A 14,482-nucleotide genomic window follows, 5' to 3' on the forward strand; every position below is an offset into this window, starting at 1 on the left:
TTGGTTTCTCTGCCATCTCTGTTATATATTATGTTCTGTACATGTGTATTCTATATGTTTTTAAACAGTTGAATCCCAAAATGTCCAAAGTGGCGACATATTAATAGATTACCCTGAAATTCTTTGAACAGGGATGGTCTTATCAGCAAAGAAGAAATGATGGCCTACTTTCTGAGGGCTAAATCGCAGCTACAGTGTAAAATGGGACCAGGTTTTATTCATAACTTTCATGAGATGACCTATCTTAAACCAACTTTCTGTGAGCACTGTGCAGGATTTGTAAGTATGTTTTTAGCACTCTCATGCTTCACGTATAGACTTAGTCAGACTCAGGATATGATGAACTAACACCACAAAGAGGAAATGGGCCCCAAACACTAGAAGGAAGAATAGTGTCTTCATCCTGGCCTAATATCTCATTACAATGAGACATTGAAAATGTTTACTCTGTGCTGTCGATATTTTCTTCCTTTGGCTTTTGGATATTTTGAATTTTAAGACTTTCTCTTTGGGAAAGAGAGGTGATGGCCAAGGAAATAAGGGTCCTAGAGGATGGAGGGAGAGAATCCTCACAGAGAGCTTATCTACACAGGGAGCTAAACCAAATTAACTAGAGAAAGTGGGTGTGTGGAGTAGATGATGTGGATGAAGAAGAGGCAGAACTTTTTCATTAAATTGCTCTTGGCACTATAACTCTGCTCAGATTGAGAAGAATGTTAAAAAAATGTCCAATAAATCAATGGCACTTTTAGCAACATGTATAAAATATGAAAAATGATTTGATTTCTCCAACATAACATACAGAATGCCATCAATTAATGATAGAGTACCATCTTTTAAACAAATTAACTCTTTACTGAAGCATTTCCGAATAGTCAAGCAAACCAAATATTTTTTTAAAACCAATAATAAACCTTTCACCAGTTCTGCTTCAAACAAGTCATAATAAAAGAATGAATCAGTAGGCTTTAAATAAAAGGAATACTTGTGGCACCTTAGAGACTAACAAATTTATTTGAGCATAAGCTTTCGTGAGCTACAGCTCACTTCATTGGATGCATGCAGTGGATTTTCCACTGCATCTGATGAAGTGACTTGTAGCTCACGAAAGCTTATGCTCAAATAAATTTGTTAGTCTCTAAGGTGCCACAAGTACTCTTTTTCTTTTTGCGGATACAGACTAACACGGCTGCTACTCTGAAACCTAGGATTTAAATGTTACTTTTAAATGAATGTAAAGTACAATCTGAAATATTATGCTGGATTACCATTTTCCCATTTGAACTTCCATTGAGGAGGTATTGTTTTTTCAACACATAATTGGTTTCCATATCACTCGGTGGCAAAAATCCACTCTCCTTTAGGACCAACATAATATCTGCTCGTTGTTTCCCTTCTTTTTGCCTCTTCCTTTCTTTCTCTATCTTTGTGAGTCTTCTCTGTTCTTCCCTCTGTATTTCCTTCCCTGCAGCAATTCCCACCTCCCCATGGTCTTCACTCGCACCTTTTCCCATTCTAACTGCTAAAATGATCAGCAGTGGAATACTTAATGTTGAAGTGGCCTCATGAGAGTAGAGGAGGTCACACTTATTAGATCTGTCCTTTTCAGGCTATCTGCAGTTGCAGGAAGACATCACTGCATTGGTTACATTTGATTCACATTTGGAAGATTTTCTTCACAAACATGAGGGCTAAAAACTTGGTACTTTTTTAAATGGAAATGTGATGCTGCAAAATCTGTGGGTCACATAAATACACCAATCAAGATGGATCTGGCCCAGGGGCCATATGTTAGACATCTATGAATGAGAGCATTTCATGTTAAGAGATCTATTGCCTGTTCAAAAACTTTTTGTTTTATTTCGTTTTGGAGAAAGCAGATGATTTGTTAATGGATCTCGGTATATTGACAAGTAAACTATGGAGGGCTTACAGCTTTGTTTTAATTTAAAAACCTCATGGTTAGAAAGAGGCAATACATTTATCTTACAGGCTATTAAAGATCTGAAAACCACTGAAAGCTGTTTTGCATATAATGCACCCTTCTAATATGGAAGATATGCTTTAGTCAAAAGTTATTGGGTTCAGTGGAGGAGTAACTGGATGAAATTCCATGGCCTACGATATACAGGCGGTCTGACTAGATGAACTAATGGTCCCTCCTGGGCTTAAACTCTATGAATGTTAAGATCTATTAATTAATCTCCTACAATGAGACAATAAGCTATTCCACAAAGCAAACCAGAAGAAAACTTTATCACCTTGAGATGGTCCCCAAGTTCTCTGATCTGCTTTCTTGCCTTTTCCATTGATGTCATTTTAGGAGTAGTTTTTTGGGGCCTGCTCCTGAGATGAGCTGAGATTTCAATTGCAGTCAAACAGTGTGTCTTTGGCAGAGCGGAAATTAAACCCAGATCTCCAGTGTCCTATCCACAAGCCCATCCTTGTTCTCCAGAGAACTAAGCTTTTTACTATTTGTCCTGTTCTGGAATAATTCAGTACAGCTGTATTTTTCTGATTTCTGTTAAATCCAACCGAAGAGAAAAGGTGGTATTTTGAGTAAAGAGAGAGGGTCATAGATATCCCTGATGCAAATTCACTGAATCCAATGACATTGTGTCAGAGGTGAAGTTGTCCCAGAGTATGTAATGAGAGCAAAAGAAATTGAACTTAAAAGCTCTTCATGCATTACTCCTGCATTTCAGTTCTGTTCATTCAGGGATAGTGCATTGTTTTGAACTGATGTGGTGATTCAAAGTCAAAATAATGTGCACAGAGAGTGTACAAGGCTGAATTGAAATGACAATTAAAGGTCAATGCTAGCCAATAAAATATCTATTATTAAACACATGTGAACATTAAATGTCAAGCTAAAATCTCTTGGCATTTGACAAGGCTGAACTGATGTGGCTATTACAGGTCAAAGTTGTATCCAGTGTTGTATTAATGCAATGGGGACTGTTCAGACATTTCCGCTTAGCTTAGAGCTACCTCAAGTTAGCTCCCAGAAAATCTGTGTCCAACATGTTCAAACTTGCTGGAGTAGAATCTATAATTTAATCTCCATTGTGTAACCATCATAGTGATGTCAAATTAGAGGCTAAAGAAGGTACTATGTTGGATGGGTGGGATAATTTAAAGCAAAATGATATTCAGTGTTACTGGTCCAAAGATTAATGGAAGCAAATAATTATCAAAAACTATTTCCTGGTATGAAGAATCATAAATAGCTATCAGCAAAAAGGGCTGGCAAAGCCATGTAAAATAGCTAATAGTGTCAGTTCTGGTGTCACTTTCCAAACTAATACAAATGCGTACCATTCTCATTATCTGGCCACGTAAACCAAGTTTAATTTTAGTGTGTAAGTATTAAGAGAAAACAAAGGGAAAGGAGAACTTTAGCAATATAGCAGTGGGTATAAATTATAGACTAAATTCACCACCCATCCTTATTTCTGCTGCTGTCCCCTCTAGTGATCCATTCTCTGTCTTTCTGGCAAACAGAGGCTTGGGACATTTCAGAGCGTGGTTCTGCATCGCTGCCCATCCTGGCTAATAGCCATTGATGGACCTATCCTCCATGAATTTATCTAGATTTTTACATCTTACATTCAAGCTAACTTTGTTCAAATTTAGCAATGCACATGTTGCTTTTTAAGAGCCTAATACTACACCTTCTGCTTGTGCAAGCCGTCTCATGTACTTCTGGGGGACTTCTGGGGTGAGCAAGGACCAATCATGGGAGGGAGGGTTGCAGGGCTGACCCCCAGAGCCTATTTTCAAGCCAGTTTTGACATTTGACATTTGACTTCAGCCATTTTTGGGAAAAAATAAGATGGCCAGAACTGTCTTTTACAGTGGATGTGTTGGTGACTGCTATAGTAAATGAGAGCTGAATTTTTAATCTGTGTTAATTTTGTCCTGACATACCTGCATGCCACATGCCATCCAAGTAGCCAGAGAATGGCTATATTAGCATTGCATAGCTAGATTACATTAAGCACTCCAAGCAGTGTTATACTTTACGCTGATTCATTTACGTAAACTGACAAGGTGGCAATTTTTCACCCATTTCTGGAAGCAGGCATGTTCTGTGTCTCCTCTCCTATGCTAGCTCCATAGTAGGTAAGAGAAGTGAGGGTGGAAGCCAGTCTAAGTTTATCACAACTGGAGGGGGAGTTCTATCTAACAGGAAGGGTGTTGAGAGCAGTTATATCCTGTTTGTGCTTTTGTAGCTATGGGTACTTCCTTCATTTATGACCTTGTTTTCCTTCCAGCTTTCTTTTCTGATTCCTTAATGTTCTTTTGTCTTTCATTACAGCTCTGGGGTATAATCAAACAAGGATACAAATGTAAAGGTAAATACATAATGCATGGATGTTGTTTTCAAGACATAGGTATTATGATGTTTAGCACAAATAAGTCAGACTCCTATTTTTGGCAAAAACATTCTGTTCATCCAAATTTTGATGTGTCATTTGCAACAAAATTCTCAGTAAACTGTGAAGTTTTACTGTTATAAAACACTAGCTGCATGCTCATACGCTACAAGCCAGAAATCCAGTGTGATCTCTGGTTTCACAAGGATGTAGCTTAGTGCTAGTGATTAGAATTTATATTGGTAAAACTAACTCACTCCATGTGAAGTAGAGAGAAATCCTGAAGTGTTTTAGCATTTTGATTTGGCCCTGAAGCTCCAGAGATCCATGTGGGCTGGCAATGCTCCTGTCTTCCTCCTATCTGTCTGTCAGATAAGTCTACTAGCCTCAAAATGCAATAGCAAGAATGAGCTACTTGCAATACAGATAGTCAACTTTTTAATTCCTAGAATACCTGATAGATTGAGATCTCATTTCCAGGTTTCTTCTCCCTCCAATAAAAATTTCATTTAAAAAAACCACACAACCTGCAACTCTTGTAGTCCTGCCTTTTGAATACTTTCTGGAAACTTTGTCGCTAATTGTTGAATCAGCATGTATTTTTCATGAAGTACAGGTCAACTCCAGTAAAAGACATGGAAAACAGCATTGTGGATTCCATGATTCTTGCACTTTGGTGATTTCCAGGGCTCACTTTGGTGCTGAGTGGTCCTAGATGCATGCAGGCTCCTTCTCTTTGCCTCCCCAGACTTCCCAGGGACAAGTAACTTAGGACTTTTGTTTTCAAGGTGAAGCATACTCCCATTCCTGTTGGCCTGTATTTGAGGGGGCCATGGCTCTGTCCATTCGCCATCTCTCCCTGCCCACTATTGCTCAGTTGCGCCTGGGGGAGGCATCCATGGCACAGTCCATTTGTTCCCAGGAGCCCCATGGCAGCAACTGTGGCTAGCCACTGTTTGGTCATGCCAGGGACTGGATCTTTACTGCCTTCTGTTCCCATGTGCCACAGCACAAGGGCAAGCAGCAATACAAATCTTTATTAATAAAAAGATGGGTAGGCAGGGCTTATAATTCCTGCCCTGAAAACTCAATTTGGGATCTGAAAGTCAAGCTGAACTCTCTGCTGTTCACACGTCATCACCTATACAGTGGCTCAACTGAGATGTAGTTAAGGCAGTATGGTCTGGTGATTAGAGCACTGGAGTGGGACTCCGGACATCTGGGTGACCATGGGCTAGACATTTCACATCTTTGTGACTCATTGCCCCAACTGTAAAATGGGGATAATGATTCTGACCTCCTTTGTAAAGTGCTTTGAGACCCACTGATAAGTGCTGCATAAGAGCCAGGTGGTGTTTATTGTTGTTTTGTTTATTAACATGAAATTGAAATGTGCTTCTCTGCAGAGCCCAGGTGACAGGTAATGATGAATGACCGGGAGAGAGTTCAGCTTGACTTTCAGGTCCCAGTTGAGTTTGCAGGGCAGCAATTTCAAGAACCACCTGTCCTTGTGAGCACCTGCTGCTCCATGAACCATTACAAATGGGTTCTTCCTCCTCATCTTCCAAGCCACAGTCTCCTTTTTCGATTTTTAAGCTTACTGACCTTGTGCCATCAAGGGGAATTGCCTATTCAGATGACAACTTACATCCCTCCCCCAGTTCCCCAAACAAGTGCCACAGCCAAGAAGATAACTCTATGTTCTGATTAATAGACATTGGGAGAGATTAACCATCTCCAAGCAGGATCCTATATTCAGTTTTATTTGTTTTTACCTTCAGAGAAGATAAAACTCCAAGTAAGGAAGGTAACTTTACTTTTGTACAAGTAAAGTGAGCATATTAGATTTGGAAGCTGCAGCAAAGGAATAAGCATGGATCCAGTCAATGTCCTTTTTAGAGTCACTTATCGGAGCGGAACTGTACTTTAACAGCGATGCATAAAGAGTTAGTTATAAGAGAGACATAAATAAGATGTATTTTCAAAGAAGCCTAAGAGAGTGAGGGAAAGTCAATGGGATTTGGGCATTGATCTTCTATAGGCTCCTTTAAAAATGCCAGTCCTTTAACTGGCTTCTTTCTCAGCTGCGCTGCCAAAGGCTCAGAGTATGAAAGTAACAATGTGTCCAAAACGTGCAGATTTAGAATATAAACAGGTCTTCTGTTTTTCGGGGTTTGTTTAATTTTGGGGGAGTTTATTTGTAGCAATATTTGAGTTTTATGTAGCTGTCCAAAAATCAGGGATTTTCAGGGCCTTCTCTTTGTATATATTGCAATGAGTAATGTATATTATGTACGTTACTCATTACAGTAGTATATATTGTAATGAATAATCTCTTTGTAATGTTTCCTAGCAAACGTGAACATGGTGATGTTTGAAACAGGACTAAGCTAAAATCTATTAGGGAACTTATTGCACACAAGCAGGGTCTGCGCAGAACAATGAATACACAACATGTTAGTGCGCTTTAGAAATCACACTACCATAGTCCACATTACTGATACATGGAGACAAATCCTTACATACAAGTAACCATATCTGATGGTTTTTCAAGTGTTCATTGGATAAATGCTGATTTTTTTAATTGGGGGGTATTTTATCAGTGCATATCATTTAAACCCAATATTCAGAAGCCCTAAACATAAACAGAAGCTCCTTGAAACACCCAGTGTTTGCCACACCAAACAAAAGACCCAACTTATCCACCATTTTTGAGGTTGGTTCAGTGGAACAGATTCTTTGAAGATGGTGCTCAGATCTGCCTTTAGCCTCAGTGCACTGTCTGGTGCCGTTTAAAAACAAAAAACAAAAAACCCCACTTTGACTGACTTATTCATGCTAACGGCTAATTGTCCTGGAAACTAACCATTTGGTAACCCACACATTTCCCTTGCTTTTTGTTTTCTCCAAATCTTTTTGATCAGAACTTTTGCATGTGTATGTTTGTTCATGGCCTTTAGTTGTAGTGTCTGGTAATCCCTAACTCTCAATGGTTTGGCAATATTTTTTTTTAACAGATTGTGGTGCCAACTGCCATAAGCAGTGTAGAGACCTGCTTGTGCTGGCATGCAGGAAGTTTACCAGAGGTACCTCCGTGGGCAGTAATCATGGTTCTCTGCCTAACAGTCCATCTCTACCACCAGGTAAAAGCAGCCTTTATTACTAATTTACACTCATTTTGAATGCTTTTTGACAGCACCCAACATCCAAACTGCGTTAGCTCTAATTTAATCATTATATCTGCACATAGAGCAGACTTTTGGGTGCCTAAAAGTATTCCCATAATTCATCAGCACATCCTACTGTAGTTCCCAGCTACATTAAGACCTGTTGTATCCTTCAAGGACATAATTACAGTCCTCACAGACAGGACTCCTAACAGCAGTGCTTCTGGGGCCTTTGAAGGAGCGAATGCTGGAGCAACAGCTCTGTTGCCATTTGAAAGGTTGCAGTTTGTATTATACTTTTTAAAAATTTAAATAATAAAAATATACCTATTGCAAGCTCTAGACACCCTAACATGTAAGTAATAATTCAGTAAAATTCACTCCACCTGGTAGCAGGCCGGCTCTGCTGTCAGTAGTTGGGGAAGGTAGTGACACTACTCCAGCCTTACCCAATCCTTTACTTCCCCTTGCACCCTCTTTCCCCATTTGCATGTTGCAAAGCCAGTGGCAATCCCAAAATGGAGTATGGACATTGCAAATAGGGTCTGGGAGCCCTATCCGTACCACCTCCTTATTGGAGCTGCTCTGGGGCCCAGAGGTGTGTTTCCAAATCACGGTAGAGCTGCCATTCCACCCCAAGAAGAATTTTGGCTGAGTCTGATAGAACTCCTTCGTGGCTTACTGCTGCAAAGTGACCCCTTCTCCTCCCCTCTCCCCAACCCTAATTTTTCCTTCTTTAAAAAAACCCACCATTTTATAAAGCCCCATGCAAACCCATTGCGCTATATAATGCCTTGATCATGCCACCCTTACTCACATTGAGTAGCAACTTACGCCAAGAAGAGTCCTGCTAAAAAATCAGTGGGGCTACCCAAGGGAGTAAGGTGCTACTCTGTCTAAGTAAGTGTGGAAGAATCAAATCCTAAATGTTAAATGAATTAGTAAGAGTTGGAACTTGGCTTAGGAGATCCCTGCTAAAAGATCTTGGAAGCGTTTAGTGATCTTGAAGTTGTATATTGAAAATAAATTATTGCAATCTCTCTCCTGTAGTACAAGATGAAGTATTTGAATTCCCCAGTGTTGCTACAGGGCATCAGGACCTAGATGGCAGAGCAATCACCCTAGTGACTGGCTCTTCTCGAAAGATTTCAGTCCGTCTCCAGCGGGCTACCACCAGCCAAGCAACACAGACGGAACCGTTGTGGCATGAACCTGGCTGGAGTGAGTCAGGTTCCCATACCTTCCCCAAAATGAAGTCCAAGTTCCATAGCAAAGCTGGAAAGAACAAAGGCTTTGCAAAATGGGAGAATGAAAAACCCAACCTACAGGTCCATTTGGATATTGAGGTAGAGACCACAGAACATATGCTGGATGAGAATGGAATAGAAACACTCCAAGAAAGACAAGAACCTGAGGTGGGTAATAAAGCATGAGCATGTCTGTTTAAAATCTGCTACTACTCAAGGAGTGTATAAAACTGTTTTATGTGCATTTTTAAATGCTGGTTTTTTGCTTACTTTTTTGCTATCACTTAATAAGATTTCACTCGTTAAACACTAAACTATCAAAATATATAAGCATCTATTTTCTATAAACCCAAACTTTGTTGTGTGTATTATTTTTTACTCTAACACTGGGGATGATTTTTTTGTGCTTTGGCCAAGTGCGCTCTTAGAAGTCAGATGTTCTACTTTTGTGGATTATTTTCCTTCTGAGATATTAAATAAGTAGAATAATCTGAGAATAATCAGATCATATTCTGTCCTGTTGTGCCAGTGTAAAACAGAGTATATCATTGGGTTCAATAGAATTTGGACCTGATGGACACTAGTGTATGTGAAAGCAGAACATGGCCAGTTACTGCAAGGAGCAGTAAAAAAAGATTATATCCTAGCACAGTTGGTCAGTAAACTCTGAATGGAACTCTGAGGTGTAAAGAGTGCTTGTTTTTTGGTTACAGGATAGCTGATCGCTTGCCCTGAAAGATGGAGGACAATTAAGATGGCCATTAGAACACAGCAAGATGTGGAATTCGGTAGACCACCCTTTGGCCATGGGAATGAATATTCCTGTACCTCATGTTTAAACCTTATGAATCCAGCAGACCTTCCTGTTATCTTATTTAATAGGATGTTAGAGTCAAAATGCACTATTTATTTTCTCACGAGTAAGTCACCTGGTGAACATTGCTTAGACAGAGCACAACAGTGTGTTATGTGACTCAGTCTTCTGGTCTATGATTTTTTTTGTAGCTATATGCCCTAAGGTGGAAACTATCTCTACACCCAGTCCTACAGTTCTACAAACCAATGAGGATGGATTTTCTCTTCTTTGAAAGCATCACATCAGCTCATTGTGTCTATACATGGCAAAGGTGATGAGGATGGCATCTGAGTACCCAAGTTTATTTGATAAAGCTCCTTATTCAGGTGCTCATAATGTTCTTTTATCTGGAAAGAACTGAGTTTATGTTCATTGCTAAATCTCAAACAGGAGATTTTGAAAATGTCAGAATTAAAAATCCTTCTCTAGGATGCATTCCTTTGCACACCATTTTTCAAACTTTTAAGATGTTTACATTGTTCTCATTAAACCTAAGTGTATTGATGTGCAGCACATGTTTATAATACAGGGCCATATGAGAAGGGTCTTTCAAACATACAGCATGTGTCAAAGAACGGTAGGAATTTCAGGACAAATATCATTATTCATATGTCTGGTTAGACAATAAATGGACAGATGCCTTTTCCCCCAGCACTGATTATGGTAAAATTAACATGTAATAAACATTTTAGTTTCACTTTTTTTTAATGTCCTTCTTTTAATCAAACTGAAAATACCTAAATAAAATTTAACACTAGATTTAATTAACAGCAACCTTGAATTTAGGAATTTCACTGTCTCTGTGTCAACTTGATCATAATCAATGTCCCTCACGAGCTGGTATTTGGACCTGTACCATGAACCACGTGTATTGAATTACTAGTTTGGGCCCAAGTAACTTGGGAGCACAAGTCCTATTAAAATAAAAACCCCAAGGGGCTTATGTTTTTAAATCACTTGGGCACTTTGGAAAATCCCACCCTTAAATGTTCACAACTCAAATTGACAGTCTGGTTTGGATTAACTCACGTTTACACATGATAGTAGAAGAGGAAAAAACAGCCAGAAAGAAGCTATTTTCTAAGATATCCTGAGGACCTGAGCTAGCTAAGGGTTTTGGCTTGAGAGGTGGGATCTCTTCATTAGAATCTCATCTCTCAAGATCAGGCAACTACTTTGTAAACTAACTGACCCATAAATCAGCCTCCAAAGGACTCCTCTGTGATTGCATGTCTCTAAATGAAGTTTGTGGTTACAGGCTGCCTTGTCTGGTTCACAACCTGTATCCTGCATGTTTCTCCTGCTTGGAAATCAGTAACTGAAGCTTGTAATAAAGCTGTGACCCATAATTAAAATAGGAGCAGGAGGAGCTCTTGCTGCACCACTTTGGGAGGAGGAAGAGCTGTGGGACAATATGGAGTTCCCAAGCCAGGTTGAGGGAGGGGACCTATGTCCTTCTTGTGTTAATCTCAGTGGGTGACACACACAAGTGCCAGTAAGCACTGGTCTAGATTTCCTGACCTGTGTCACATGACGGGATCAGTACACACAGCTTCCACATGCACAAAATCTATCTGGTAAAGGATTTTAATGTACTGTAGTACATTGGATATGATGTGAAATATGGAATTAACCTGAATTGCTCCTATTAATGCTTCTTAAATGAAATGTAGATAACTGACTACATTCATTTGGGAATGAAAAGTAAATACCCTAATTCACAAATTAGAAAACATGGATTATTTTCATATTTGGAAATATGTTGGCAGCCTGGTTTGGTTTACTATAAATTAGGCAGAAATGAATACAGTTAAGATTTAAATGAATAACCACACTGGTTAGAATGCACACTTGTCCTTTTGTGTAACTTCTAGAGCACACGCTGAGCCCCAGTGCAGTTGTGTAAACGTTTACTGACTACTAGCTGCAGCCTCTTGCTCAAATTCACAGTCTCTCACTTTACCTGTTTTTCTTCCTCATCACAAATCCAGGAATGTGTGCTTGGAGACACTTACAGGTCCTGAAAGCATTTCTCTGATCTGTCAACTAAGCAACTGCAACAATCTTTCCTCCAGACATTTAGCAGTTGAAAAATCCCAAGTGAAAAAACAAACCCTGGCACATTAAATCTTCCCACTGGCAAAAACTGGCCAGGCTGATTAAAAAACAGCCATGTGGAAACCCTATTCTGAGCAAAAGCTGTGTCTTCCCAGGTGCCAGCCCTGAAACCTCAGCCTGGGGTTGGAGAGTGAAGTTGGGCTCACTCCCATTTCACACATCAATAAATGAAGGTCCTACAACCTTTCAGTGTCAACTGTGCACAAGGGTAACTGACTGGCATTTAGTGACTAATGCAACTGATGATGGACAAGCAGGAACAGAATCCAGTGCGCTCTGTCTCTCATCTTTCTTGGCTCTTCAGGGCCAAGAGGAGTGTAAAACAATGAAAACTTATTTTGGCCACTCAAGCAGGCAGATGGGTCTTTGAATACACCCAGGAAAGAGATCTGTTGAGTAAGAAGGTACCATTTTTACAGTCACTTTTCAGAGTAGAACAGCCCATTACTCATGCTGTGAGCTAGCCCTTCCTCTAACAAAATATTGCGGGCTACTGCTTAGTCTAACCTACCTTTTCTGGAGATGCTGACAAAAAATCTGATCCTACAGTTCCTTTGATTAAACAGGCCTCAATCTTGCAAATACGTCGTCCATATGCTTAACTTGACTCATTGGAGTAGGCCCATTGAGTTCAATGGGAGCTACTTCCATGTGTAAAGTTACTTATGAGCAAAAGTCTTCACAGGAGAGGGGCCTAAGGTGATGATAGTGAGAGATGATTATAGAGCAGCTAACTGGAGAATAGTTCTCTTGTAACAAATTGTTCCTTGAGTGTCCCAGGGGTATTACCACTCAAGGGATTTGCTGGTGGGTGCAACTCAGATGGTGGAACCTTCTCAGAGCAGTGCCTGTGGGAGTACTCACATGCCCCTTCGACCCAACCCCACACCGTTCCTGAGTGTACTGAGAGCAAGGCTATAAAAGGGGGTGTGGCACCCTCAGTTCCTGCCAACTGCAGATGGAGGTGAGCCTCTCCAGATCCATCAGACCCAGATCCTTCTCATTAAAAGAAGTCACTTAGTGAATCTTTAGTGTGCATTAATATAATGTTAGGCTTGCTTAGTTGTTCTTGAGATTAAACTAGGGAAGACTGGTTCTGACTGGCTTTACAAGGTGTACACCTCTTGTCCAGCAGTCTCCACAGAATCCATTGCCTGTACCAGATGCTTGGTCTGCCTTGGAGAGAATCACTCTAATTCCAGGTGTTCTATCTGCAGCATGTTTATCCGAAAGGTGCATAAGGAGCACCCAGAACAAGCTGCAAGCCTTATTACTGCAAGAAGTTCTGTCTGCAACAGCTCCCAGATCTGACTCCATTTAAGGAGTCTTTGTCTAAGGTGAAAAGACGAGTGAGTGTCTGCTCTTGACACCTCGAGGGCTAGGATGAAGAGAGCTATACAAAAGATTCCCATATCTGCCCCAACATCAGGATTCAACACCTCAGGGCAGTCAGTTCCCAGGTTATCAGATTCAACCCAGAAGTGCTCAGAGACTCCCTTGGTGCCGACCTCTGAAATCAGAGCCAAACTGCATGAAAAACCTTTGGATAAAGCTCCTGTTAGCAGAGCCAAATCACATTCAGGAGACTCCTCAGATCTGGATCCAAGAACATCAGATCCTAAGAGTCATCCCCCAGTTCTGAAGAATGCATTGGATCTGAAGATCATTCCAGAGCCAGCAGTCATCTCTACATTGCCCTGCTACTCTGCACCAACCTTTACTGTGGTGCTGCAAGTGCACCACACAGATCCACAGTTGAATCCATTGCTGGATCCACAAGGGACAACAATTATTTCTTTCCCCTAAAGAGGATAAAAGGAAGGTCTGTGGTAAGTATCCTCCTCAGAAAATACCAGGCAATGATGTTAGGTTATCAATATCACTAATGGGGAAAAAGGTGTCCATGGTTGCCAAAGAGCAAAGGAAGCTGGCCAATGCCTTGGTAATGGAGGGTCAGACAGTAACTAAACATATGCTTAGAGCTTCTTTTTATGTGTCAGATTCAGCAATGTGTGAGCAATTGCATCCACTATTGTGCTATCCAGACATGCTTGTCTGAGATCTTCTACTTTCCTACCTGAAACCAAATGGAAGGTAAAAGACCTTCCCTTCAAAGGTGATGAGTTATTTAGTAATCAGACTGATGAGCCACTGGAAAAGATGAAGCCCAAGAGGTCAACAGCAAGATCTCTGGGTATCTACCATCCTCCAAGGAGAAGGATCTTGGAACTTGGCTTCAAGTGCCATAGGCAGTACTAACACCTTCTTCTTTGTAGTCATCTTTTTCACAAAGATGTCACTTTCAACACCAGCAGCCTCCTTATACATAACTGGAGTAGAGGAGGATGTCTTTTAAGCCTCAAATGAAGGGAAAGCAACCTTCAATTTTGACTTTAGATTCAACCATCAAGCCTCAAGTTTGATGTAAGATCAGGAGCTTCAAACCAATCTGCATCTGCCTTTCATTCCTACCTTTTGGAGACGTCAACACTTGGAATTCACATTGGGCAAATGGATTCTGGAGATCATAGAAAATGGTTATGCCATTCAATTAGATTCCCTTTTACTTCCCATCCCTATTCCGGGACTCCTCTCGTGAGAGGAGGTTAAGAGCAGAGGTGCACATTCTGTTGGAAGCAGGAGTCCTAGAGGACGTGCCAAGGGAATTCAGAGGTCAAAAGATTCTTCTCCTGATATTTTCTGATATGGATACAA

At 40.5% G+C, this 14,482-nt stretch overlaps 1 protein-coding gene across 3 annotated transcripts in view; it reads left to right on the forward strand.

The window, feature by feature from the left end:
• The window catches only part of RASGRP3 (RAS guanyl releasing protein 3), a 101,180-nt gene extending 90,829 nt beyond the window's left edge, over positions 1-10,351 (forward strand). For all 3 annotated transcript variants that reach the window (XM_075127007.1, XM_048843593.2, XM_075127006.1), the window contains 5 exons: positions 132-279; positions 4,322-4,358; positions 7,397-7,522; positions 8,597-8,961; positions 9,507-10,351. In XM_075127007.1, coding sequence (XP_074983108.1) covers positions 132-279; positions 4,322-4,358; positions 7,397-7,522; positions 8,597-8,961; positions 9,507-9,515 — 685 coding nt within the window. In that variant the 3' untranslated portion in view covers positions 9,516-10,351. The remainder of the gene's footprint in view (positions 1-131; positions 280-4,321; positions 4,359-7,396; positions 7,523-8,596; positions 8,962-9,506) is intronic.
• Positions 10,352-14,482: the final 4,131 nt, after the last annotated feature.

The sequence above is a fragment of the Caretta caretta genome, chromosome 3 (assembly GCF_965140235.1).
Source record: "Caretta caretta isolate rCarCar2 chromosome 3, rCarCar1.hap1, whole genome shotgun sequence".
In the NCBI taxonomy this organism is placed as follows: Eukaryota; Metazoa; Chordata; order Testudines; family Cheloniidae; genus Caretta; species Caretta caretta.